At 48.0% G+C, this 25891-nt stretch overlaps 1 protein-coding gene across 1 annotated transcript in view; it reads left to right on the top strand.

Moving 5' to 3' along the window:
• The first annotated feature begins 699 nt into the window (after window positions 1-699).
• The window catches only part of INPP5J (inositol polyphosphate-5-phosphatase J), a 51810-nt gene continuing 26618 nt past the window's right edge, over window positions 700-25891 (top strand). The window contains exons 1-5 of the mRNA XM_063315812.1: window positions 700-892; window positions 6598-6762; window positions 7708-7760; window positions 10216-11048; window positions 22032-22142. Of these exons, the coding sequence (XP_063171882.1) occupies window positions 700-892; window positions 6598-6762; window positions 7708-7760; window positions 10216-11048; window positions 22032-22142 (1355 nt within the window). The remainder of the gene's footprint in view (window positions 893-6597; window positions 6763-7707; window positions 7761-10215; window positions 11049-22031; window positions 22143-25891) is intronic.

The following is a 25891-nucleotide window of genomic DNA, read 5'->3' as shown; positions in this document are numbered from 1 at the left end:
CCGGCCGGTTCTCCGGCGCCGGGTCCTGGCGCGCCTGAGAGCACGCGCGCGCCGGGCTCGCGTGTGGGCGGCTCGCCGGGATCCCCTCGCGGGAGTCTGCACGCGGGAGTCTGCGGGCCCCGGGCTGCGCTGTCCGCTCCTTGCGCTCCCCGCCTGCGAGAAGAGCGCGGCGGCGGCGGAGACTGAGCCCATTTCTCCGGAGTGGGGTCGGGGAGGCTTCCTGTTCCCCACGCGAGTCTCGGAGGGGGCCTCGATCTGGGACCCGTTAGACCAGAGCCTCCCCCGGCCCAGATCCGGGGGAGGTCCTTGCACCACCTTTGCACATACTCGGGAGATAGATAAATAAATAAATAAATAAATAAATAAATAAGCACCACCACCACCACCACCCGGTTTTCCATCGCGCTCTTCGCCTTTTGTTGTCCTTTGCAACTGCTCTTATCCTCTGATATGCGGCCGGGGGGTGGGGGGGGGGCGGGCAGCAGGCTGATGGATCTCTCCGGGGCACCACCTGCCCCAAGCAGCTCCCAATCATGGCTGCCCCTCTTCCCTTGTTGGGGGGGCCGGAGTAAAAGAGGGAAGGAGCGGTTTTTTCTCCACAGGCCCCTGAATGACACCCAGGCTTCCCGGCTCACTTCACTGCTCGCTCTTCTTTTCCCTCTCCAGCTCAGGCTGCCCCTCCCCCGTCTGCCCGCAGAGATGCCCTTCCATCCAGGCGCCCAGGGAGGGGAGCCGGCGGGAGCGTCTGCCTTGCTCAGCACCTCCCCGGCCCTCCAGGAGCGACGGGCCAGCTGGGGCCAGCTGGCCCTGCGGGGAGAGTCTGCCCTCTGGTCTTGGGCGCTCCCCAGAGAAGGGAAACTGAGGCAGCAGACCATCCATAAGAAGGGAGCTTGTGCCCCGAGGGATTAAGAAGGGGGCTCTGTGGGTGTGGCGGGAGCTCAGCCGGAGGGATGCTCAGGAGGAGGGTGGCCGGCAGCTCCCCCCAGTTTGGGGACAGAGAAGTTGGCTGACAAGAAGGAGGGAATTTTGGAGCAACTGCCAGGGCTGGAGGGAGTGTCTGTGCCCTCGTTTGGAGACAAGGAGGCCAGGATGCGTGTGTGTCCTGGATTTCATTCTGAGTCAAGGGACAAGGAAGGCAACTTTGTGCTGTGGAAGTTCAAGGTTGTTGGGAGGATGGAATTGCAGTGGAGAATCTGGGGAGGGCAAGAGAGCAACTAATACCCAACAGCATAAATCCTGGCCATGATCTCCTCCTGCTTTTCAAAGCTGACTTACAAACCTGACTAGGAGGTGATATAATTTCACTCTGATCATGGTATTTATTACGTATTAAAAAGTTACTTGACACTGGCTGTACAGATCCGTGCTTGGTTCGTGGCCCAAAGAAAGGAAACTTTCTCCCCTTTGGTAAAACAGCTTCTGACGAGGTAACTGAACTGGTCTCTTTGAGGACCCACCAAACTGATTCACAGGCTGGGTTCACCAGCAGTGGTTTGCTTGCCTGTGGTTTCCCTTGTTGTCAGCTGTGTGGTTTCCTGTGTGAATGCAGCCAATTATGGCATAAGGCTGGTTTCTGTTTCTGCCTGTCCAGCAAGGTCGGCCAGAGAGGGGACACTCCAGTCCTGGTCCCATTGAGTAAGCAGGGTCACCAGCAGGACTCAGGAGGCACCCTCTGCAATGACACCCCCTCCCCCAAAGATCCAGACAGCCCCCACCCATCAGGGTTTCCACAAATTGTTCAGGACCTGGTGGTTCTCCCAGGCCGTGGGTTGGGATGGTGGCTGAGCCTCTTCAGCTTGGATTCTGTCTTGGTCAGCTGGATTCGTGGACTTTGAAAGAAGTTTTCTTTTAAATTTTTTAATTGTAAGCCACTCAGCTTCAGCAAAGGATCGTTACCTTGTCGTGGTGCTGGAGCTTGAGCACCTCAATGATGCCATGAGCTAAATCGTGAAGGGCCACCCAAGACGGGAAGGTCATGACAGAGAGGTCAGACTAAATGCAATCCCTGGGGAAGGTAATGGCAACCCATCCCAGTATTCTTGCCATGAAAACTAAATGGATCAGTACAACCAGAGATATGTCGGTATACCATCGGAAGATGAGACCCCCAGGTCGGAAGATGGTCAAAATGCTACTGGGGAGGAACAGAGGATGAGCTCAACTAGCCCCAGACGTGATGACGCAGCTAGCTCAAAGCTGAAAGGACGGCTAGCGGCCGACGGTGCTGGTGGTGAATGGCGAATCCGATGTTCTAAGGATCAACACACCATTGGAACCTGGAATGTAAGACCTATGAGCCAGGGCAAATTGGATGTGGTTATTGGTGAGATGTCAAGATTAAAGATAGACATTCTGGGCGTCAGTGAACTGAAATGGACTGGAATGGGCCACTTCACATCAAATGACCACCAGATCTACTACTGTGGACAAGAGGACCACAGAAGAAATGGAGTAGCCTTCATAATTAATAGTAAAGTGGCTAAAGCAGTGCTTGGATACAATCCAAAAAATGATAGAATGATCTCAATTCGAATTAGGGGCAAGCCATCTAACATCACAGTGATCCAAATCTACGTCCCAACCACAGATACTGAAGAAGCTGAAGTAGAGCAGTTCTATGAGGATCTGCAGCACCTACTGGACAACACACCTAAAAGAGATGTTATTTTCATCACAGGAGACTGGAATGCTAAGATGGACAGTCAAATGACACCTGGAATTACAGGTAAGCATGGCCTGGGAGAATAAAACAAAGGAGGACATAGGCTGATAGAATTTTGCCAAGACAACTCACTCTGCATAACAAACACCCTCTTCCAGCAACCTAAGAGACAGCTTTATACATGGACTTCACCAGATGGACAACACCGAAATCAGATTGACTACATCCTTTGCAGCCAAAGGTGGCGGACATCTATACAGTCGGTAAAAACAAGACCTGGAGCTGACTGTAGTTCCGATCATGAACTTCTTATTGCACAATTTAGGATCAGACTAAAGAGATTAGGGAAGACCCACAGATCAGCTAGATATGAGCTCACTAATATTCCTAAGGAATATGCAGTGGAGGTGAAGAATAGATTTAAGGGACTGGACTTAGTAGATAGGGTCCCGGAAGAACTATGGACAGAAGTTTGCAACATTGTTCAGGAGGTGGCAACAAAATACATCCCAAAGAAAGAGAAAACCAAGAAGGCAAAATGGCTGTCTGCTGAGACACTAGAAGTAGCCCAAGAAAGAAGGAAAGCAAAAGGCAACAGTGATAGGGGGAGATATGCCCAATTAAATGCAAAATTCCAGAGGTTAGCCAGAAGAGATAAGAAATTATTTTTAAACAAGCAATTCGCGGAAGTGGAAGAAGACAATAGAATAGGAAGGACAAGAGACCTCTTCCAGAAAATTAGAAACATCGGAGGTAAATTCCAGGCCAAAATGGGTATGATCAAAAACAAAGATGGCAAGGACCTTACAGAAGAAGAAGAGATCAAGAAAAGGTGGCAAGAATATACAGAAGACCTGTATAGGAAGGATAACAATATTGGGGATAGCTTTGACAGTGTGGTCAGTGAGCTAGAGCCAGACATCCTGAAGAGTGAGGTTGAATGGGCCTTAAGAAGCATTGCTAATAACAAGGCAGCAGGAGACGACAGCATCCCAGCTGAACTGTTCAAAATCTTGCAAGATGATGCTGTCAAGGTAATGCATGCTATATGCCAGCAAATTTGGAAAACACAAGAATGGCCATCAGACTGGAAAAAATCAACTTATATCCCCATACCAAAAAAGGGAAACACTAAAGAATGTCCAAACTATCGAACAGTGGCACTCATTTCACATGCCAGTAAGGTAATGCTCAAGATCCTGCAAGGTAGACTTCAGCAATTCATGGAGTGAGAATTGCCAGATGTACAAGCTGGGTTTAGAAAAGGCAGAGGAACTAGGGACCAAATTGCCAATATCTGCTGGAAAAAGCCAGGGAGTTTCAGAAAGACATCTATTTCTGTTTTATTGACTATTCTAAAGCCTTTGACTGTGTGGACCATAACAAATTGTGGCAAGTTCTTAGTGGTATGGGGATACCAAGTCATCTTGTCTGCCTCCTGAGGAATCTGTATAACGACCAAGTAGCAACAGTAAGAACAGACCACGGAACAACGGATTGGTTTAAGATTGGGAAAGGAGTATGGCAGGGCTGTATTCTCTCACCCTACCTATTCAACTTGTACGCAGAACACATCATGCGACATGCTGGGCATGCGGAATCCAAGGCTGGAGTTAAAATCTCTGGAAGAAACATTAACAATCTCAGATATGCAGATGATACCATTTTGATGGCTGAAAGCGAAGAGCAACTGAGGAGCCTTATGATGAAGGTGAAAGAAGAAAGTGCAAAAGCTGGCTTGCAGCTAAACCTCAAAAAAACCAAGATTATGGCAACCAGCTTGATCGATAACTGGCAAATAGAGGGAGAAAACGTAGAAGCAGTGAAAGACTTTGTATTTCTAGGTGCGAAGATTACTGCAGATGCTGACTGCAGTCAGGAAATCAGAAGACGCTTAATCCTTGGGAGAAGAGCAATGACAAATCTCAATAAAATAGTTAAGAGCAGAGACATCACACTGACAACAAAGGTCCGCATAGTTAAAGCAGTGGTGTTCCCCGTAGTGACATATGGCTGCGAGAGCTGGACCATAAGGAAGGCTGAGCGAAGGAAGATCGATGCTTTGGAACTGTGGTGTTGGAGGAAAATTCTGAGAGTGCCTTGGACCCCAAGAAGATCAAACGAGTCCATACTCCAGGAAATAAAGCCAGACTGCTTACTTGAGGGAATGATATTAAAGGCAAAACTGAAATACTTTGGCCACATAATGAGAAGACAGGATACCCTGGAGAAGCTGCTGATGCTGGGGAGAGTGGAGGGCAAAAGGAAGAGGGGCCGACCAAGGGCAAGGTGGATGGATGATATTCTAGAGGTGACGGACTCGTCCCTGGGGGAGCTGGGGGAGTTGACGACTGACAGGACGCTCTGGCGTGGGCTGGCCCATGAAGTCACGAAGAGTCGGAAGCGACTGAACGAATAAACAACAAAGCCACTCAGAGTCACTGTGGTGTCAGGCAGCCTCAAAATTGAAATAAAACATAATAAATAAACCCAGCTGCAGACTGGATTCACCCATTGTGCTAAACCACATTTTTTTTAACCATGGTTTTGTTGATAAAGCCCCTTCTAATGGGGTTGGCACAACATGCTAAACAAGCCATATTCTGAATCCCAGTCATAAGTAAGTTCTACAAGACAGAGCATACAAACCCCACTTTGATTTATCACAAGGGATGAACCACCTCATTGGCTAAATTCTCAAATTGTGCTGCTCTAGATTATTGGTTGGTTGATTAAGCCAGCATTACCTGGACTTGAGTTGAGGGGTGGGCAAACCTTGAGCCAAAGTGAGGGGCCTGGGGGTCAGATCGATCTCCAGGCCCTGACCGAGGTGTCCAGGGAGAGACTGTCTTGGGTGAAGAGCTGTGCTGCGCAAACCCTTGATGTCTTTGGAGTTCTCCGTGCATCTGAGCAGGTCTTAGATCTTCAGCAACATTGATCCCAGGGAGATTTAGAGTAGAGAAGCCTCGTGTGGTGCAGAGTGGTAGGCAGCAGGCAATATTGCACCCGAAACTCTCCCCACGACCCGGGTTCGATCCCAGCGGAAGCTGGATTCTCTCTTGGGCAGCCCGGTCAGGTCAACTCAGCCTTCCATCCTCCCGAGGTCGGTGAAATGAGCACCCGGCTTGCTGGGGAAGGTGACGACTGGGGAAGGCAGTGGCAAACCACCCCGATATCATCTGCCAAGGAAATGTCGCAAAAGCGGCGTCCCCCCAAAGGGTCAGACGTGACTCGGTGCTTGCACAGGGGACCTTTCACATCACAACGAGGTCTTGCAAAGGGAAGATTTTGCAGAAATGTCACCTTAGGTGATGCCACAGATGCTGCCAGGGCATCCGCAGAAGGAGTTGGTATCAAAAAAAGCAAATGGTAGATGTCACCCCAAATTCAAAGCCCTGATTTTTAAATATGTGCTGCACGAGCAATAAATGTAAAAAAAAGGGGGGCAGGGCTTTGATCTCATGGTTGTGGTTGCTATCTTGACTTTTTTGACCCCCTCTAAGGATGCCTCTAGCAGTACCTAGAAAGTGAGTGTTTGGAGTAGAAAAACAGGATAGAAATGGCCCTCTTTCATACTTTAAGCCCCAGGGCACTAGACGTCATGCCAAGAGAGGCCCATGATGGAGCCTTACGTGGACCTCCAGAATCCACCCATGGATGCTTGTTGGCCTTGAGGGAACTGCAAGAGAAACGTCTCAGGTTTCCTGTGGCAATATTCAGGGGACAAATCTTTTGAAACTGTTCTGGGTAGAGGGTCACTTTCCAGAAGGCAGGCACCAGCTGTGACTCTGGGGTGGGGTATGGCTGTCCTTATTTGGGAGTCCTAGTGGCCTTTAGGGGTGCTGCCCCAGACGTCGCCAGATGCGAGGCTGTCTTTGTGAAGCTGGGCCACAGGATCCGTTGAGCTCGCTGCCTGCCTACCCTCCTCCCTCGAGCTTTGCCCGAGCTCCATGACTCCGTGGAGGAGTCGGAGGTGGAATTCCCCAAATTGATAGTGCGGGTGGGCTTCAAACTGCCTTCTCTAGGCCCAGAATTAGAGGTGACCCAAGAGTTCACGGCAGCCACAGACCTGGTCCGGCTTATTGACCACCCAACTCATGGTCTGTGTGTGTCTGTGTCTGTGTCACACATTGGATTTGGTGTTTGTCTTGGAGCAGTGGCAAGATGATCTGGGGTTGGGGAACATTAACTTCAGTCCCTTACCATGGACAGATCACTCCCTCTTTGGCCCTGAAGTTCTCTGCAGCTGCCCCAGGCCAACCGATGGACCCAGTAGGATTCAGCAGGAGCTTGGGGCTATTTCCTGGGGCTCTGGTGCACGATTCGGCTGAGGACTTGGTTGCGGCCTGGCATGGGCATGCAATGAGGGCCTTGGATCGGATCACCCCTGTGTGGACTGTCTGTGATTGCGGATCCCGTAGTGCTTCCGGTTTACAGCAGAGCTCTGGGAGATGAAATGACCCAAGAGATGCCTAGAGCATCACTGGAGGAAGATAATGGATGAAGTTGACTGGGCACAGGTAAGAGCCTTTATTGGACTTACCTTGTGCTGGTTGGAGTGGCGAAGTGTGCTTACTCCTCTGTCCTTATGCCCTGTTTCAGGTGACCAGAGCCCTCCTACGTAAAGGGGGGGGCAGGTGAACCCTTGCAGGGTTGCTGTGAGGACTGTTCTAGGCATCTGTTGGATAAAGTTGCTCAACTTCATTCAGAGTTGGACTCTGGGCAGATCCAGTAGAAGTGACTGAGGCACATCCTAGCTTGGTTATCTGGGAAGAGTTCAAGCTGATCAATCCTGAGGAAGTAGACAGGGTCCTTATAGCTGTGAGCTGTGCATCTGCAATTTGGACACATGCCCCTCCTGGTTGGTGAAGGCCTCCTGGGAGGTGGCATGTGGCTGGTCCAAGTGGTAGTAAATGCCTCTTTGCAGGAGGAGGTGGTTCCACCAGCCTTGAAAAAGGTGGTGGCTTGCCCCCTCCTCAAAAGGCCATCCTTGGACCCTACAGTTCTGGATAACTTCCACCCAGTCTCCAACCTTCTCTTTTTAGGGAAGGTTGTTGAGAGGGCGGTAAGCTCCCAGCTGTGGTGGGCCCTGGACGAAGTGAGTAGTCTAGACTCTTTTCAGTCAGGATTCAGGTCAGGCTATAGTACTGAGACAGCATTGATCACATTTGTGGAAGACCTTTGGAGGGCTTGGGATGGGGTTGGTGTGTCCGTCCTGGCCCTCCTGGATCTCGGTGGCTTTTGATACCATCAACCATGGTATCTCGCTGGACTTACTCTGGGGATTGAAAGTGGGGGGCACCGTTTTACGGTGGTTCTCCTTTCCCTGTGGCCAGTACCAGTCAGTTATGGTGGGGGGAGGAGAGGTCCAGCCATAGGCCCCTGTTATGTGGGGTGCCTTGGGTCTTGGGTCTTTCTCCCCACTTATTTAACATCTGTATGAAGCCGCTGGGAGAGGTCATTCGGTGGCATGAGGTTTGGTATCCTCAGTATGCTGATATCCAATTATACATCTCTATCCCATGTTGGGCAAGTGATGTGGCTCAGATGTTGCTCAGTGACTGGAGGCTGTGAGAGCCTGGATGTGGAGCAACCAACTACAACTGAACCCTAGCAAGACAGAGTGGTTGTGGTCTTTGGCCCCCAGGGTCAGGAGAGTTGATGTCTCAGATTCTGGCTGGGGTAACACTCCCCCAGACAGATCCAGTGCACAATTTGGTGGTCCTCCTGGACTCATGGCTCCTGCTGGACTAGCAGGTGGCAGTTGTGGTGCCTTAGTTACCTCCTGTTTGGGATTCTGCGATACATTTCTCCATGGGGCTGCCCTTAAAGGCCATCTGGAAGCTGCAACTGGTCCAGAATGCCATTTTGGGTGCCCCATGATTCACCCGAGTTACATCACTGCTGTGTGAGCTGCACTGGCTGCCAGTTGCTTTCTGGGTGCAACTCAGGGTGCTGGTTATCACCTTTGAAGCCATAGATGGCACAGGGCCAGGTTATTTGTGGAACAACCTCTCCCTGAGGGTTTCTGCCTGTCCTACTAGGTTAGATAAGGTGGGCATTCTGCAGGTCCCCTCCCTTGAATGTTGTCTGATGGGACCCCAGAAGCATGCCTTCTTGGTGGCCGTTGCAGCCCTTTTGAATAGCCTCCCACCTGAGATCCAAGGGATCCCTACCCTTTTAGCCTTCCAGAAGACCGTTGTTAGCCCTGTGAGGTAGTCCAGACAAGAAGCATAACCAGGAGTACCAGATCTATCTTTAATGTAAGGTTATACTGACAATCTTGCAAGGCTGAAAGTTTTTCTCCCCTTGTTTCCTTTTACTCTTTGGAAAACTAGGTAGGGTCCTAGGGAGGTATCGTTTCCCATGCCCTCCCTTTTTCAGAGGACTGAGACATCTTTTACACACCAGTACCGGACAGTCTGCGGCTCTCTCTCCTGTCTCCCAAGGTCATTCCCACATTCCATTACAGCCATGAAGACCTGGCTTTTACCCCAAGCACTGGGCTGGGATGGGGGTTGTCAGCCTTACAAGGTAGACTAGACAGGAAACATGACCAGGTGAGCTAATTCTACTGTATTGTTGTTGGAAGTCCTGGCAAATGCAGCATGCCTCATTAGCATATGGTTGGTTGCTCTAGGATGCAAACTCTCAGCTATTGAGGAAGCTGTTTGTTGCTGCTCCCACTACCTCTCTCTCTCTTCCTTCTTCACCACTGAGAGCAAAGCACAGGGTTGTTTCTGTGTGCTATGCATTTCTGTGTGCTATGCAGTGGGCCTGGAATTCCCCTTTTCTTCCATGCAGCTCTTGGCAGCTACAGGGCTGAGAGTTTAGGGTGAATTAAGTTTAGAAAGAACAGAAGATACAAGAAACATAATTTTTCCACCAAAGATGGATGTAACTGAACCCACAATAAAGCCAGTAAGAATCTTTTTACTTATCTTAAACCTACTTTGTCTAAGTGTGTGATTCTTTATGCTTGGGAGGGCTGAATGTGTAAGATCAATAACCTGTGTTTCTCTGACGTGCTCATTAAAGTTATTTTAGATAATATTCTTTTTCTGTGCACAGCTTCCTCCTCTGTGTTAAACTCTGCACTGTTATGTGGTCCTAGCTGGCCACTAAATGGTTTCAGATTTAAGGTTACATTAACAGAATCTTGCAAGTCTGAAAGTACTTCTCCTCCCCCATCCCCTTTACAGCCCGAGAAACTAGGGAGGATCCCTTCTGAGCCTTTTGCCCTGCCCATGTTCCTGCTGCAGGCTGAGCTGCCTTTTATTGGACTGTTCCCTTGGCTGCATCTTGTTTCCCTGTCTCCCAAGGTCATTCTCACGTACCATTACATCAATCGTGGCTATTTGGTCGGTCTGGTGCCTGGGGGGAAGGGTGGTTTTGTTTTTATCCTTGCTTTTATTGCTTGTTGTGAGTTGCCTAGAATCATTATATGAGATGGGTGGCCATACAAGTTCTGTGAACAAACGAACAAACAAACAAACAAACTTTTCTGGCTCCTATCTAGTTGTCTAAAATGCAGTGTCCGTTTTCTCTTTCAGATGGAACCGGGACACCCAGGACCGACCTCCCCGCTTGCTTCACAGCCCATCCCTCCTCGAGGGAGCATTGTGGGACTGCCATCTCCAGGGGCATTCTCTCCAGCCACCATCCCGTTTGTCCCAGACGGGGCCATTCGCTACCAGCCCGAGGGATCCAATGGGGCATCGTACATCGGAGGGAATGTGCCAAGTGGGACGAGGCCTGATTCTCTGTGTGAGCCGTTCCATGCGAGGCTGCAGCCAGACGGGTCTTGCCATGCTGAACCCCAAGAGCAGGCCGGCAGCAGACCAATTCCTCCTCTCTCCTTGGAGATCAGCAGAGCTCAGCTCGAAGGCTCAAGTGCCCAGGGGTACAGCACTCCAACCTTGCGCTCTCCGGTGGAGCTGCGCCCCTTGTCCCCTGGATCTGGCAGCTCTTCCTCCCTGTGCAGCCTGTCTCCCTCCATGAAACTCAGTCAGTCCCCAAGCAGGGGGGTGCTTCCCGACCTCTGTGCCTTGGACCCACTGACTTCAGGGATCCTGGCCACCGTGGAACTCAAGGACACTCTCCCCAAGGCCGAGTCCAGCGACCACATCTGCCTGAGCCGGCCGGGCTCATCTCACCGGCTGGGCTCCCTCTCCAAAGCCATCTCCAGCGAGTACATCTCAGGGGGGAGGGCGGGTCCTTCCAAACCCGCCATGCTCTCGAAGGCCGAGTCAGAAGAACTGACCTCATACGCGAGGGTCCGTCTGTCTCCCCAGCTGCAAGACCTGCGGGGCAGCGACACCAACCGCACAGAGAACTTTCTGGGAAGATTCAGCCAGCCACAAACAAAGCAGGACAAGGAGTTTCGGTGAGGTACAGCGGGAGGGTGGGGCAACAGTGTAGTAGGGGGCACAAAGGCAGCAGAAAGAGCCTGACACAGTTTAAGGGGGGCACAGGTGCCCTAGACCAGGGGTCCCCAACCCCCGGGCCATGGACCAGTACTGGTCTGTGGCCTGTTAGGAACCGGGCTACACAGCAGGAGGTGAGCAGTGGGCAAGCAAGTGAATTTACAGCGAGTGTTTACAGCCACTCCCCATTGCTCGCGTCACCGCCTGAGCTCCGCCTCCTGTCAGAAAAAGCAAGCCCATTGGCTGCTATCTCCAAACGGTGTGAAGAAAAAAGAATAAAAGGTTGGGAAAAAGAGGAAGTGCTTGAATCATCCCAAAACCACCCCCACCCCACCCCCGGTCCATGGAAAAATTGTCTTCCACGAAACTGGTCCTTGGTGTCAAAAAGGTTGGGAACCGCTGCCCTAGATGCTTGGCTTTGGCTTTACTTCAGTCCAGTGGCTTTGGTTTCTTCTGGCACCTAAATCAGGGGACAGAAATTGGACTTTAGGGAACTTTGACTACGCTGTCTGGTTCTTTCCCCCCTTTAGGCTAAATTGCTAAAAACTCCTCAAGGCTTTTAATGTTAGTCTTTTGCAGTGGTTAGTGGTGAACTGGGGCCAGGGAGACCCAGTTCAAGGTTAAATTATGGCGCTCCAGTGGACTTTGGCCCAGTCCCTCAGCCCAGCCTCCTTCACAGGCAAGTTGGCGGGGAGGTAAATGGAAGAGAGGCGACCTGGGTCAACCTTGAGCTCCTTGGAGGAAGGGTGGAACAGAAATGGAATAAAGCCGAGAAGTTGCACTTTCTCCCCCAAGAATCCCTGAGGGTTGTGCTTTGTGAAAGAGGTCTGGAGCATTCACTTCTTGGGAGCACGTTTACCTGGGTGGCAGCTCCCTGAAGCGCAGTGGCTGTGTTCACTCAATAAGCTTAATTTGGTTACTAAGTAAACCCATTTTCTGCATTTTCACAATTCGAAACTAAATGGGCTGTGTTTGCAGAACACAGGAACCCCCTTCCCTCCCCCACCCGCCATAGCTAATCAAGGTTAAAACTAAAGGTGAACGCATTTATGAATGCAGCTGAACTGCCTTTAACTGAACTGACCTGCGGATGCAGCCAGCATGATTCGTGCTGGCAATTCTTTGCCACCGGTGTTGTTTCAGAGGGGAGAGACAATGCAACTATTTATACTCTTGAGAGAGAATGTTTCTCTTTTACACACTTCAGGATTCCCTTTGCAACATTAAACAGATCACATTTTAAAGTTTTGCAGTGGTGAGTGCCATCTTTCACAAATAAACGGGCCAGAAAAATCACTGCCCCTCTGTGACCCCAGGAAATCTAGGGACCTGCCCTCAAACGGTGCTGATTTCCAACCAGAGCTGGGCTGAATTGCCAAATTTGTAGGCAGTGGGGGTGGGCAGGGGAGCACTTCCCTTGGGCTTTGCACAGGGAGGGTGTTGCAGGACCTGAAAGTTGTGACCCAGCTTGTCTGCATCCTCCGTGCACTCCTTCCTTCTCAAAATTCTTTGGTGAGGTCCTGTCTTCTCTTTCCGTGGTAGAGTTTTCTCTGGTTACATGTAGAAAGGTGTGGTGGAAAAGCTGAGATTTTTGCAGCAAAACGTATGCTTTGCATGCAGAAGTTTTGGGTTCAGTCCCTTTTCTTCCCAGTGGGCACACTAGTTGGGGATAATGAGACTTGTAGTTTACTATGCCTGATGGTCAGAGATTGGGGAAGCTGTGATGTCCTCCCTCTCCCCCTTCCCATCATCTCCAGAAGCAGCTGGTTTGAAACGCACTCTTGTAGAAACTGGCTGGGTTTGCACAGTATATTGAAATTGGTTACCTGCTTATTAGGTCTATCTTATATATTGCATCATGGGCTACCCAAATGGTCTGAGTTGACAGAACACCTTAAGCCACAGACAATTAACTCAAGTGAAAAGGAATTAAATGTATGATGTGCAAATGCGGCTCTTAGGTTTCACTGACCTGGTTAAGCATGTTGTGTGAACATGTAAAGCCCTTAGTAAACACTTGCTGCAAGTAAAACACATTATTGGATTAAATAGATAAGGAGGGTCTCCATGGTAACACTGATTTACTCATCCCTTCATTGTATTTAAAAACCCAGAAGGATGATTTTGGTAAAAGGTATGCACAGAAAACATGAACCTTTCTTCCTTATCAATGAATGGCATGTTATTTGCCCTGTGTTCTTTTAGAAAAAAATAGTTTGTTAATTGTATTTTTTCTTTAACTTTTTAAAGCATCCCTGGGGATTTTATTGAAGGATAGGATACCCACCCCCACCTTCTGAATGAAATCAGTGAATCAAGACCAGCCTGGCAACTGCCGAGTGGGCAGGCCAGCCATGTGCCTTGTGATGATGTGTGTATTAAGCGGTGTGTGTGAGAGGCCTGCCCACCTGCATTCACAGAGATGTAGCTTCTAGAGACCCTGGGAGGGGGCTGGGTGGCAATTCTACAAACAACTCAGGCTGATGGAAAGGTCAAGGTGTCTCCCAAAGGGAAGGTGGGACCCTTTCCCCAAACAGGCTCAGTAAAAATGTGTGGGAAGTTAGCATGTCAGGTACGTGGGTGCTGAAGTCTCACCTTGACTGCCCTTCAGATGGGTTGAATCTCGGTCTCCATTCCTTTCCATCTTCTGACTTAATCAGTTCAATTTTTCTTCCTTTCACTTTTTTTCTGAACCCCTCCATTTCAGCCCCATCTTTGTGAGGCTGATTGATTGAACATGACATAAAAAAACCCTTTACACTCACATTTGTAAACATTTCTCTAAACACGTGTGTCTTTTGCCTGAGATGCCCCATTTTTACATGTCAGTTTGATGGACTAAAGCATTTTGATCCAGCCTGCTCTCATAGGCTTCTCCATCCCCCAACTGAAGGACTGCAGTGGAAAACTTGGAGAAGCGCACTTTTCAGATGCAAAGAGTTTTTAGCTTGTCTCACTTTGAAAATGAGAAATGAGGCTGCTCATTCACATGGGTTGCAATGTGACAGCTGCATGATACTATGATAGGCTCTGTTTAGGAGATACCTGATGCCAGACTCCCAGCATAGCACATGATGCCCTTGCTCCAGCCCTCTCTTGTGTCCCTCAAGCCCACCTTAGTTGCCTCTTTAAATCTGCAGTGAATCTCTTACTTCTGGATGCCAACTGGCTCCTTTCTGTGTGTGCAGTTTAATTATACTAATGTCCTGGGATTTATCACCTCCATATTATGCCAACAGGCTCCCAATAGCCTCTTCCAGGAGTTCCTGTCAAGGATTACAAAAGTCCACTTGGTCAGCCAATATCCTGTAGCGGCACCTGCCAAAAGACATCATCGGCATTATTACAATAGTGTTGACATCATCATTCTATATATTGTGGGCTTATATGCTGCATGCAAAACCCTTTCCAAAGCTGCAACTAAATTATAATTTTCCATATGGCAGAATGATAGTATTATTTGATGTCTTATGCACAAGGAGTTTATGGAATACAAACAAATGCAGTTTTTGTTATCGCATAATCAAATTCCATCAAATTCTACCAAATTTAGTTTTTGGTGAGGACCCGCTCCATATTTGAACCTACTTTTTGAATTGGTCCCCCAGCCAGCCAGTCAAACCACACCCAAAACCTCCATATCATTGCTGTTGGTTAAGCCCTGAAATGGGAACCGCTGACACACGGGGACAGTTCAAAACTTCCCCAGTGGATACCTTCTTCCAGAGGGTCTCCAGTGGAAGATATTCATGACTGGCTGCCATCAGCTCAGCTAACTCTGCGTTCTGTCTGCCGGGGACTCTTAGCTCATCTCCCCAGGCTGCCTCCCTTCAGGGCAGTTTCAGGAAAACAGAAAGCAACATGCAGTGGCTCTCTCTGCCCACAGCTCTGAAATACAGAATTTAACATACTTTGTATCATTTAAAAAATACAAGGGGTATCTATGTAACCATGCCATCCTGCATATGGGAAAGGTATGCATGAGGAATTCCCTTATGAAACCAAGGATGCTAAATCCTTCCAAATACTTGTAAAACAAAAGAGCTGCTTGGGGAAAGGGGAATGTAGGGAAAACATGAAGGCAACAATTTGCATACCAGATTTCCAATAAAAACAATGCAGTCAATCTAGGTAAATTATCTCCTTCAGGGGATGTTTATTACAAAAGGGATGATTTTTCTGGGCCTTCTGACTGGGTGTTGTTAGGCAAGTCTGGCTGGTTCTTTCTGTTGCCTCTGCTGTCTCTTGAGCATCATCCTTAGTTTGAATGTGGGCAGTAACTGGAAGCCAGCCTCTTTAGGGAGACTGACTGATGCTTTGCCCAATCAAGAAAAATGCTCCATTTGACCAGAGTGGCTATAAACTAAAAATTATGTAGCGGCTACAACCAACTTTTCAATGACCTTTGATGGAATGATAAAGGTGCAATCTAGTTATTACCAATTGTGCCATAGTATCTGTAGGATTACAAGGCGGAGTACATTTATAAAGAGCAGGGGATGGGGAAGGAAAAAGGGAGTCCAAAAATTAGGTTAAATGTTCTCCGTTGTGTGGTCTGCATCTCCAAGCCAGACTTGGGATCCAAATGCAGCATCACTCTGGTGATGTCAGATCACTATTATCATTCAAGGACAGAAGAAACGGTTGCTCCTCTGGCTTGGAAAACCTAGAGACCGTGTTCCCCAGACAGTCTCTTGCCACAGGTGACTTGGTCTGGCAGAGAGCAGAAACACTGAAGCTCCGCAAGCCAAACAACAACTCTGGATTTTTGCAACCTCTTGCCTGAGAATGCAGTGCCTACACATGTATCATTTTGATTAGTCCTAATAAAGGTCTGGATTTTGGATTCTGTTTTCCCCCCAGAGCAAGATGGCTAGTAGCTCTTTTTATGTGCCAAGGTGGGCAATTTCTCCTGGAGAACGGTGGGCTCTCCTCACCCCCTCACCGCCCACCCACCTGTTCCTGATGCAGGGCTCTCCTGCCTCTGGTGGTAGATCCTGGGAAGTGGCTGGGAGCCTGGCTAGCAATCCCGCCCCCCATCCCCCGTGTAAGGCCCTGGGGTACTGGAGGCAGACCCCATGCAGCTTCCTCCCTTCTCCCTGCCTGGACTCCTCCTGGCGTGTTGTTCGAAATGCAGACGTGGGTAGTTGCTGGAAGCCGAGTAGCGTTGCCTCCACTGCCCCGGTCTGTGGGTGTTCCGTTTATAGCGCTCCTGACATTCGCGTTTCTAAACCCCATTAATGCTGTCAAGGATATGGCTTTCTCCCCAAGCTATTTTCACAGGAGATATTTTTACTGCTGTCGCGTTTGTTTCTTTAACAATGAAAGAGAAACGCATCCTGAGAGATTTTTAAGGCAGCGAAGGCCTGGTGGACGCCTTTCTGCGCTGCCAGGATGATGGCATTCTGCCATCAACTTGGGGAAGCAGAGGGCTGTGTCCTCCCATCAACTGAATCACAGATTAGCCAGCCACAGTTTAGCTGAAGGTGTTTTGTGCAGCTGGCCAGTTATTTATTTATTTATTTGATTTCTATAGCCGCCCATCTCAGCAAGTGACTCTGGGTGGCTTACAACAATAAAACTATAAAACAGTTAAAACAATTACAATTAAAACACAAAATAAATACAAGATAAATATACATGGCTACCAAGTAAGCAATGTATGGATGTTAATATAACCAAGAAACAGGACCATTCACATGCTCGGAGCCCCAGGCCTGAGCACATAGCCAGGTCTTCATGGCCTTACAAAAGGCCAACAGGGTCAGGGACATCCTAATTTCTGGAGGGAGAATGTTCCAGAGGGCAGGCGCTATGGAAGAGAAGGCACGCCTTCTAGTTCCCGCCAACTGACACTCCCTGGCTGACGGCATACCCAACCTACTAGATCGAATTGGATGGGTAGAAACAACTGGGAGAAGACAGTCCCTTAAGTAACCTTGTCCCAAGCTATGAAGGGCTTTAAAGGTGACAACCAGCACCTTGAATTGCACCCGGAAGCACACTGGCAACCAATGCAGCTCACGTAGCAGCAGTGTTACCTGTGTTGAATATCCAACACCATTTACTATCCATGCAGCTGCATTCTGCACCAGTTGAAGCTTCCAAATGCTCTTCAAGGGCAGCCCCATGTAGAGCGCATTACAGTAGTCCAGATGGGAGGCCACGAGGGATGAGTGACTGTGAGCAAAGCCTCTCGGTCTAGGAATGGGCGCAGCTGGCGCATTCCTAGACCGAGAGGCTTTGCTCACAGTCACTCAAGCACTTGGATGGGAGATGATCAAGAAATTCCAGGGCTATAAGATCCCTTGGGAAGTTGGAAACACATCCCAGGAGAAGTCAGTGACAAACTACTTCTTTGCTGTTAAAACGACCTGCATGTGTCCAGGGAATCATATGTCCAATTACATGGCAGCACCTGAGGATGAGCAGAGATTGGGCTCCCCTCAGGAAGCTAAGCAGGGTCAGGCCTGGTTTGTGATGGTAGGGGAGACAAGGAAGTTCCAGGGTAACAAAACTAGGCCAGAAGATCCAGAAGTGGCACTTCTCTCTTGTTGCCTAGAAGACTACAGGGAGGCATCCGTGAGGTCCCAACATGGGAGCCCAACTGTAAGGAGACATTGCTGTGGTTTCCTAAAGGCTGGCACAAGTGTCGCCCCAGAAATACTGTATGTGTTGGGGAAAACATGATCTAGAAGTTGCAAACAATATTTCATTGAAGTTTATAGACTGCTACCATAGCATGCATCTCTGGCCATGGAGAACTGGGAAATAGCTCCTGGCTACTATGCAGACCTTCAGCAAAGGATCGTTACCTTGTCGTGGTGCTGGAGCTTGAGCACCTCAATGATGCCATGAGCTAAACCGTGAAGGGCCACCCAAGACGGGAAGGTCATGACAGAGAGGTCAGACTAAATGCGATCCCTGGGGAAGGTAATGGCAACCCACCTCAGTATTCTTGCCGTGAAAACTAAATGGATCAGTACAACCAGAGATATGTCGGTATACCATCGGAAGATGAGACCCCCAGGTCGGAAGATGGTCAAAATGCTACTGGGGAGGAACAGAGGATGAGCTCAACTAGCCCCAGACGTGATGACGCAGCTAGCTCAAAGCCGAAAGGACGGCTAGCGGCCGACGGTGCTGGTGGTGAACGGCGAATCCGATGTTCTAAGGATCAACACACCATCGGAACCTGGAATGTAAGATCTATGAGCCAGGGCAAATTGGATGTGGTTATTGGTGAGATGTCAAGATTAAAGATAGACATTTTGGGCGTCAGTGAACTGAAATGGACTGGAATGGGCCACTTCACATCAAATGACCACCAGATCTACTACTGCGGACAAGAGGACCACAGAAGAAATGGAGTAGCCTTCATAATTAATAGTAAAGTGGCTAAAGCAATGCTCGGATACAACCCAAAAAACGACAGAATGATCTCAATTCGAATTCAGGGCAAGCCATCTAACATCACAGTGATCCAAATATACGCCCCAACCACAAATGCTGAAGAAGCTGAAGTAGAGCAGTTCTATGAGGATCTGCAGCACCTACTGGACAACACGCCTAAAAGAGATGTTATTTTCATCACAGGAGACTGGAATGCTAAGGTGGGCAGTCAAATGACACCTCGAATTACAGGTAAGTATGGCCTGGGAGAACAAAACGAAGCAGGATGCAGGCTGATAGAATTTTGCCAAGACAACTCACTCTGCATAACAAACACTCTCTTCCAACAACCTAAGAGACGGCTTTATACATGGACTTCACCAGATGGACAACACCGAAATCAGATTGATTACATCCTTTGCAGCCAAAGGTGGCGGACATCTGTACAGTCGGTAAAAACAAGGCCTGGAGCTGACTGTAGTTCAGATCACGAACTTCTTCTTGCACAATTTAGGATCAGACTAAAGAGATTAGGGAAGACCCACAGATCAGCTAGATATGAGCTCACTAATATTCCAAAGGAATATGCAGTGGAGGTGAAGAATAGATTTAAGGGACTGGACTTAGTAGATAGGGTCCCGGAAGAACTCTGGACAGAAGTTGGCAGCATTGTTCAGGAGGCGGCAACAAAATACATCCCAAAGAAAGAGAAAACCAAGAAGGCAAAATGGCTGTCTGCTGAGACACTAGAAGTAGCCCAAGAAAGAAGGAAAGCAAAAGGCAACAGTGATAGGGGGAGATATGCCCAATTAAATGCAAAATTCCAGAGGTTAGCCAGAAGAGATAAGGAATTATTTTTAAACAAGCAATGCGCAGAAGTGGAAGAAGACAATAGAATAGGAAGGACAAGAGACCTCTTCCAGAAAATTAGAAACATTGGAGGTAAATTCCAGGCAAAAATGGGTATGATCAAAAACAAAGATGGCAAGGACCTAACAGAAGAAGAAGAGATCAAGAAAAGGTGGCAAGAATATACGGAAGACCTGTATAGGAAGGATAACAATATCGGGGATAGCTTTGACAGTGTGGTCGGTGAGCTAGAGCCAGACATCCTGAAGAGTGAGGTTGAGTGGGCCTTAAGAAGCATTGCTAATAACAAGGCAACAGGAGACGACGGCATCCCAGCTGAACTGTTCAAAATCTTGCAAGATGATGCTGTCAAGGTAACGCATGCTATATGCCAGCAAATTTGGAAAACACAAGAATGGCCATCAGACTGGAAAAAATCAACTTATATCCCCATACCAAAAAAGGGAAACACTAAAGAATGTTCAAACTATCGAACAGTGGCACTCATTTCACATGCCAGTAAGGTAATGCTCAAGATCCTGCAAGGTAGACTTCAGCAGTTCATGGAGCGAGAATTGCCAGATGTACAAGCTGGGTTTAGAAAAGGCAGAGGAACTAGGGACCAAATTGCCAATATCCGCTGGATAATGGAAAAAGCCAGGGAGTTTCAGAAAAACATCTATTTCTGTTTTATTGACTATTCTAAAGCCTTTGACTGTGTGGACCATAACAAATTGTGGCAAGTCCTTAGTGGTATGGGGATACCAAGTCATCTTGTATGCCTCCTGAAGAATCTGTATAACGACCAAGTAGCAACAGTAAGAACAGACCACGGAACAACAGACTGGTTTAAGATTGGGAAAGGAGTACGGCAGGGCTGTATACTCTCACCCTACCTATTCAACTTGTATGCAGAACACATCATGCGACAAGCTGGCCTTGAGGAATCCAAGGCTGGAGTTAAAATCTCTGGAAGAAACATTAACAATCTCAGATATGCAGATGATACCACTTTGATGGCTGAAAGTGAAGAGGAACTGAGGAGCCTTATGATGAAGGTGAAAGAAGAAAGTGCAAAAGCTGGTTTGCAGCTAAACCTCAAAAAAACCAAGATTATGGCAACCAGCTTGATTGATAACTGGCAAATAGAGGGAGAAAATGTAGAAGCAGTGAAAGACTTTGTATTCCTAGGCGCAAAGATTACTGCAGATGCTGACTGCAGTCAGGAAATCAGAAGACGCTTAATCCTTGGAAGAAGAGCAATGACAAATCTCGATAAAATAGTTAAGAGCAGAGACATCACACTGACAACAAAGGCCCGCATAGTTAAAGCAATGGTGTTCCCTGTAGTAACATATGGCTGCGAGAGCTGGACCATAAGGAAGGCTGAGCGAAGGAAGATCGATGCTTTTGAACTGTGGTGTTGGAGGAAAATTCTGAGAGTGCCTTGGACTGCAAGAAGATCCAACCAGTCCATCCTCCAGGAAATCAAGCCAGACTGCTCACTTGAGGGAATGATATTAAAGGCAAAACTGAAATACTTCGGCCACATAATGAGAAGACAGGACACCCTGGAGAAGATGCTGATGCTAGGGAGAGTGGAAGGCAAAAGGAAGAGGGGCCGACCAAGGGCAAGATGGATGGATGATATTCTAGAGGTGACGGACTCGTCCCTGGGGGAGCTGGGGGTGTTGACGACCGACAGGAAGCTCTGGCGTGGGCTGGTCCATGAAGTCACGAAGAGTCGGAAGCGACTAAACGAATAAACAACAACACTATGCAGACATATGCAGACATATAAAATGCAGACATATAAAATAGGAGAGATTAATATGCACACATGGATGTATATAAAATAATGCAACATTGTGTGTGTGTGGGGGGGTATATATGTAAAATGTATAGATGTGGCCATGAGTGTAGTGTCAAAACTTTGATAACAGTGAATATACCTATTTTCAGCAGGTGGTTAAATGGTAATGAAATGGGTGAAGTCAAGGGCTGAAGAGGCAACTCTGTTGATGCAGGGATGTCTTGGGGTGAAGCAAGCGGGGGGCAAAAATATTTGCCCCTTTTCTTAGGGTGAAAAGGGTCTGTTGAGCCTCATTTATACCCATTGGGAGCTTTATTTTAATATAAAATGCATCCCTGAAAATTGGCTGGTTTTCTCCCAGCATTTTGCTGCAGTGCTTTTGCTCTGGGGTCTTTGTGGCCCACCCTGCTGGGGTTTGGGGATACCAAATAACTTCTTAAAGGTTGTGAAGGGGAGGGGTGAATGGCTGCTGGTGGAGCTGAGGCTGGGGGTGCCGGTGAGGGGGCTGGCTAGAAGGCAGTCCTGGTTCAATTCTGGTTCACCCTCAGCTGCAGAAGCTTCTTGGGTGGGCCAGTCACCCTCTCGGTCCATCCTACCTTGTCATTATGAAGATAAAATGAAGGAGGACCCCTCACACATATCAGGTAGTGTAATAGAATAAATATTCAGGTGTAGCCACTCCCTTTGACCCTCTGACCACTGGGAAAAGATGGACTGGGGATGACTGGACTTCAGTGCATTTGAAGGGCAAGGCTGTGGTAGACTTCTCCATGTGGTCCTCCCAAGGTGAGGATTGTAAAGAAGGGGGCCTGCCCCCTCCAATGGGGGGGGGCTGCTCAGGTCTGATGTATGTTGGGGGTAACATGGTTGGCCTTTTCTTCCTTCGCAGCATCACTGTGGTCACATGGAATGTCGGAACCTCCATGCCCCCAAGCGATGTGACCTCCCTCCTGCACCTCAACACGGGGGACTCCACTGACACTGACATGATTGCTATTGGGTAAGGCGACAGGATGATGTGCCTCCTGGGAGATCTGTGGGTCAGCCCTCATCTGGGTCCCTTTTTTAGCAAGAATCAACAACTTCCAAGAGAGCAAGTCCCAGAACTGGGTGTCCAAGGAGTTCAGTTTGCTAACTAGATGTCAGCCTTCTGAGGTAGGCCAGGTCAAGACACAAGCATGGGAAGGATTCCAGGAATGCTCTTTATTGTTAGGTAGAAGAACAGGATCTTGAAAGCCTGTAAGTTTCTCTCTGTCCCACCTGATTCTAGACAAAATCAAGGCGGGACTGAGTTTCTTTCTCACTCTTCCTTCTTTCTCAGGGCTGGGAAACCTTTTCTGAAAGTCTTCTCTTAATGACTTGTTCAATCCCCAAGGTTAGCTCTACATTCCTTTGCAACCAGAGCTTCGTCATGCCTGTCTTCCCCTCCGCGGGGATGTGAATAATAACAACAAGGCCACCATACTGGCAACTGCAAAGCCAATCAGTTGCCTCTGGCATCATATTTATTTGCAGCAATGCCTCTGGCTCTGCTAAAGGAAGCTAATTCAGTCAGAGGCTGTTGTGGATCTCACTGTCTCCACTGTCACAACAGTTTTGGTGAATAGACAGGTCTCCTGTGGCAGCCATTTTGTGAGTGTGCTTACCACACACTCTCAAAATTCTCCAAAGGTGGCTCGCTCTGCAATCACATTGCAGCTTGACTTGGGTAATTGGGTTGTGTGCCTTCCCCCATTTCAGCTCCCCCCTCCAGCTTTGGCTCTGCTACCGCACATAGTGGCATTGGTGAGATTGCAGGGTACCCGGCGTGGCCATTCCTGAGTAAAATACTTGCATGGAACCTGTTAGCAGAATAAGCAGACTGAATCCTGTGAGCTAAGAACATGGCAAGCTTCTTGGTAGTTTGGGAACCAAATTCAGTGTGAAAGAGGAGGACGGGGCAGGCTGATGGGAAGGGAGCAACGCTGGAGGTCCAGAACAGAACAGAACAGGCTGGCGTTTGCCAAGCAGGAAGAAGCCCCACTCCATTGGTTCCCAGGCAACAACCGGGCTGCTGATCAGCTGAAAACTTTGAGCGATGCCTGTGCATTAGATTTCGAAGTCCTTGTAAAGTAATTAATTCAGAGTTTATTTCTTGGTAGGATTGCTACTCCAGCAGAGACGGGCCAGTTTTGTAGAGAGAAATGGCAGAAGAAATCAAAATTTCTTTTCCAACCTGCCAAAGGTGCCTTTTCGTCACAAAATGAAATTTTGTGTTATTTACTGAATACTCAGCGGTGAAAATGGTCTCGGTTCGTGTTTCTTTGGAGGAATCCCATCCCTCAATACCGACCGACCAATGTGCCTGGTGCCTACATTCAGGGCCAGAGCAGGGAGAGGCTGGTGGGGATTCAAAGGAGTAGGCGAGGGAGGGTTGGATCGGCCAGGGAGAATCCCTCACAGCTGCTGGCAAGGAAAATGGATTTGTGCCTCCGGGTTCCCTTCTGTGAATGAATTTGCTGTTGCTGCATTTGGCAGCAAGTGGCCCTCTCTTCCCATATATGATTATTTGCACTACAGTTGCTGGCTGCTATGGAGTGGAGTTAAATGTTTGAAATGAGGGCCAGTTGAGCACCTTGCCCAGTTTAAGTCACTAAGAGGTGTTAACAACTTACAAGCACATGTACATTTATGGTCATGTACTAATATCTGTGTACGGCCTCACGTGGTGCAAAGTGGTAGGCGGCAGGCAATATTGCAGCCGAAACTCTCTCCATGACCCGGGTTCAATCCCAGTGGACTGGATTCTCTCCTGGGTAGCTGGCTCAGGTCGACTCAGCCTTCCCTCCTTCCGAGGTTGGTAAAATGAGCACCCGGCTTGCTGGGGAAGGAGACGACTGGGGAAGGCAACGGCAAACCACCCCGCTTTATAGTTTGCCAAGAAAACGTTGCGAAAGCGGCATCCCGCCAAAGGGTCAGAAGTGACTCGGTGCTTGAACAGGGGACCTTTCACCTTTCACTAATACCTGTACACTGAGTGTGGCTTTGAGTCACTCTTGACTGGTGGTGACTCCCTGGATGAGTCCTTGCAATGTTCTTGGCATCATTTTGAGGCCTGCCATTTCCTTCTTCCCAGAACACCCTTCCTTGAGAGTGACTGGCAGGAAGGAAACTTTCAGTCTCCTGGTCCTAGCCTGGTGCCTTTAACCACTGCACCAAACTGGCTATCACTAATTAATGTAATGTAATGTAATGTAATGTAATGTAATGTAATATAATATAATATTTCATTCAATTTGTCTAGCTGCTCATCTCAAGCCAGTGACTCTGGGCAGTGGACAATCATGATTTAATTTAATTTAATTTAAATATTAATATAATATAATATATAATGCTATGCTATTATATTATGTTACATTACACTATATGCAACAGTGGTAATACAGCACTATATAATAATGTAATCATAATAAATAAATACAATAATAAAACCTCATCATGAAATTTGGCACTTCTGAAACTTTTATCCATGTTGAAGGGCTTGTGAATCTTCATTTCAGCGAACTGTACTTCTTAGAGTTGTCAGTTTTCAGAGGTGACAAGCTAAACCTTTCAGAATTCTTGTTTCCAAGAATTATTTTCACATAGTAGCATTTAATTATTGTAATTGTTATTATGATAGAATAATGACATAATTAATAATATTTAAACTTTAGCTGTGTCCTTATTTATTTAATCAAGCAAAACAGAAAAAGAAAAAAGTGGGACAATAGAAAAAGGAGAAAAAAAGAAAAGAACAGTTTTTGCTTTCTTTTCTCTACGCAGTTCGAAAAAGTTTGAAAAAGCCTCTTCCTCTTAACTTCTGCATCTGATCACCCTACCTGGCACGGCAGACCCCTCCAGATTGCCACATTTTCTCGACTGCGTCGCCTCTTGTGCTTCTGAAACAGCTCAGCTGCAGAAGAGGCTTTCCTGGCATGGCAGAAGGGGAGCCCCTTCCCTGTTCACGTGGCTTTTTCTGGAAGGCTCATGAGCTGGATCTAGAGAAGAAGGTGGCCACTTTCCAGGGACGCAGATCTAGGCAGACCTAGACCCAGGTAGCGCATGGCCAAAAAACATGGCACACTGCATTTGATCCTGTCGAGATGGTTGGTGCTGCTAAGAACATTCTCAAGCTGAGAGTTAAAAGCTTTCTTGTCCCACATGAGAAAAGTGATGTCAGGATGGAGCAGCCAGGCAAAATGGTCAACTGCCTCGGGACACAACACCCTGCCATGGGTTAGATGGGAATGGGTAACTGGGGTTAGACACGTGTAATAGATTAAGGGGTTTTGTAGGTTGTAGTTTACATAGTTGTGGGGGGGGAGCGCCAGCATTCCAGCAGAGCCCTTAGAGATTGTTTAGGCGAAGTTTTACACCAAGGTCAGGCAAGTTGGTGCCATCTGGGAACTTCTGAAGGATTTGTAGCTCGGTCTTATATTCTGCATTATATGCCTTAATTATATCTTGAACAATTAATAATAAAAAAATTTTTTAAAAAAAGAATGAAAGGGAAAACTACTGAGCAGTTAGTCTCAGTGAAAGGAGGGGCTGGTACAGAGGGGGGAATGGAATGTTTTAATTGATGATTTGCGCAGGAATCACCATTCGAGGCTTTAGCCTGGATCTGGTCACTATTCTTAATAAAGAACTGTTCCATATCCTTAATGGCTTGGGGCAAGAGTCTCTGCTTTTAAGATTTAAGGACAACCTCACAAGTGAAAGTTGGAG

The sequence above is a fragment of the Candoia aspera genome, chromosome 15 (assembly GCF_035149785.1).
Source record: "Candoia aspera isolate rCanAsp1 chromosome 15, rCanAsp1.hap2, whole genome shotgun sequence".
In the NCBI taxonomy this organism is placed as follows: domain Eukaryota; kingdom Metazoa; phylum Chordata; class Lepidosauria; order Squamata; family Boidae; genus Candoia; species Candoia aspera.
The sequence above is the reverse complement of the archived record's forward strand: the minus strand, read 5'-3'. Positions and strand labels throughout refer to the sequence as shown.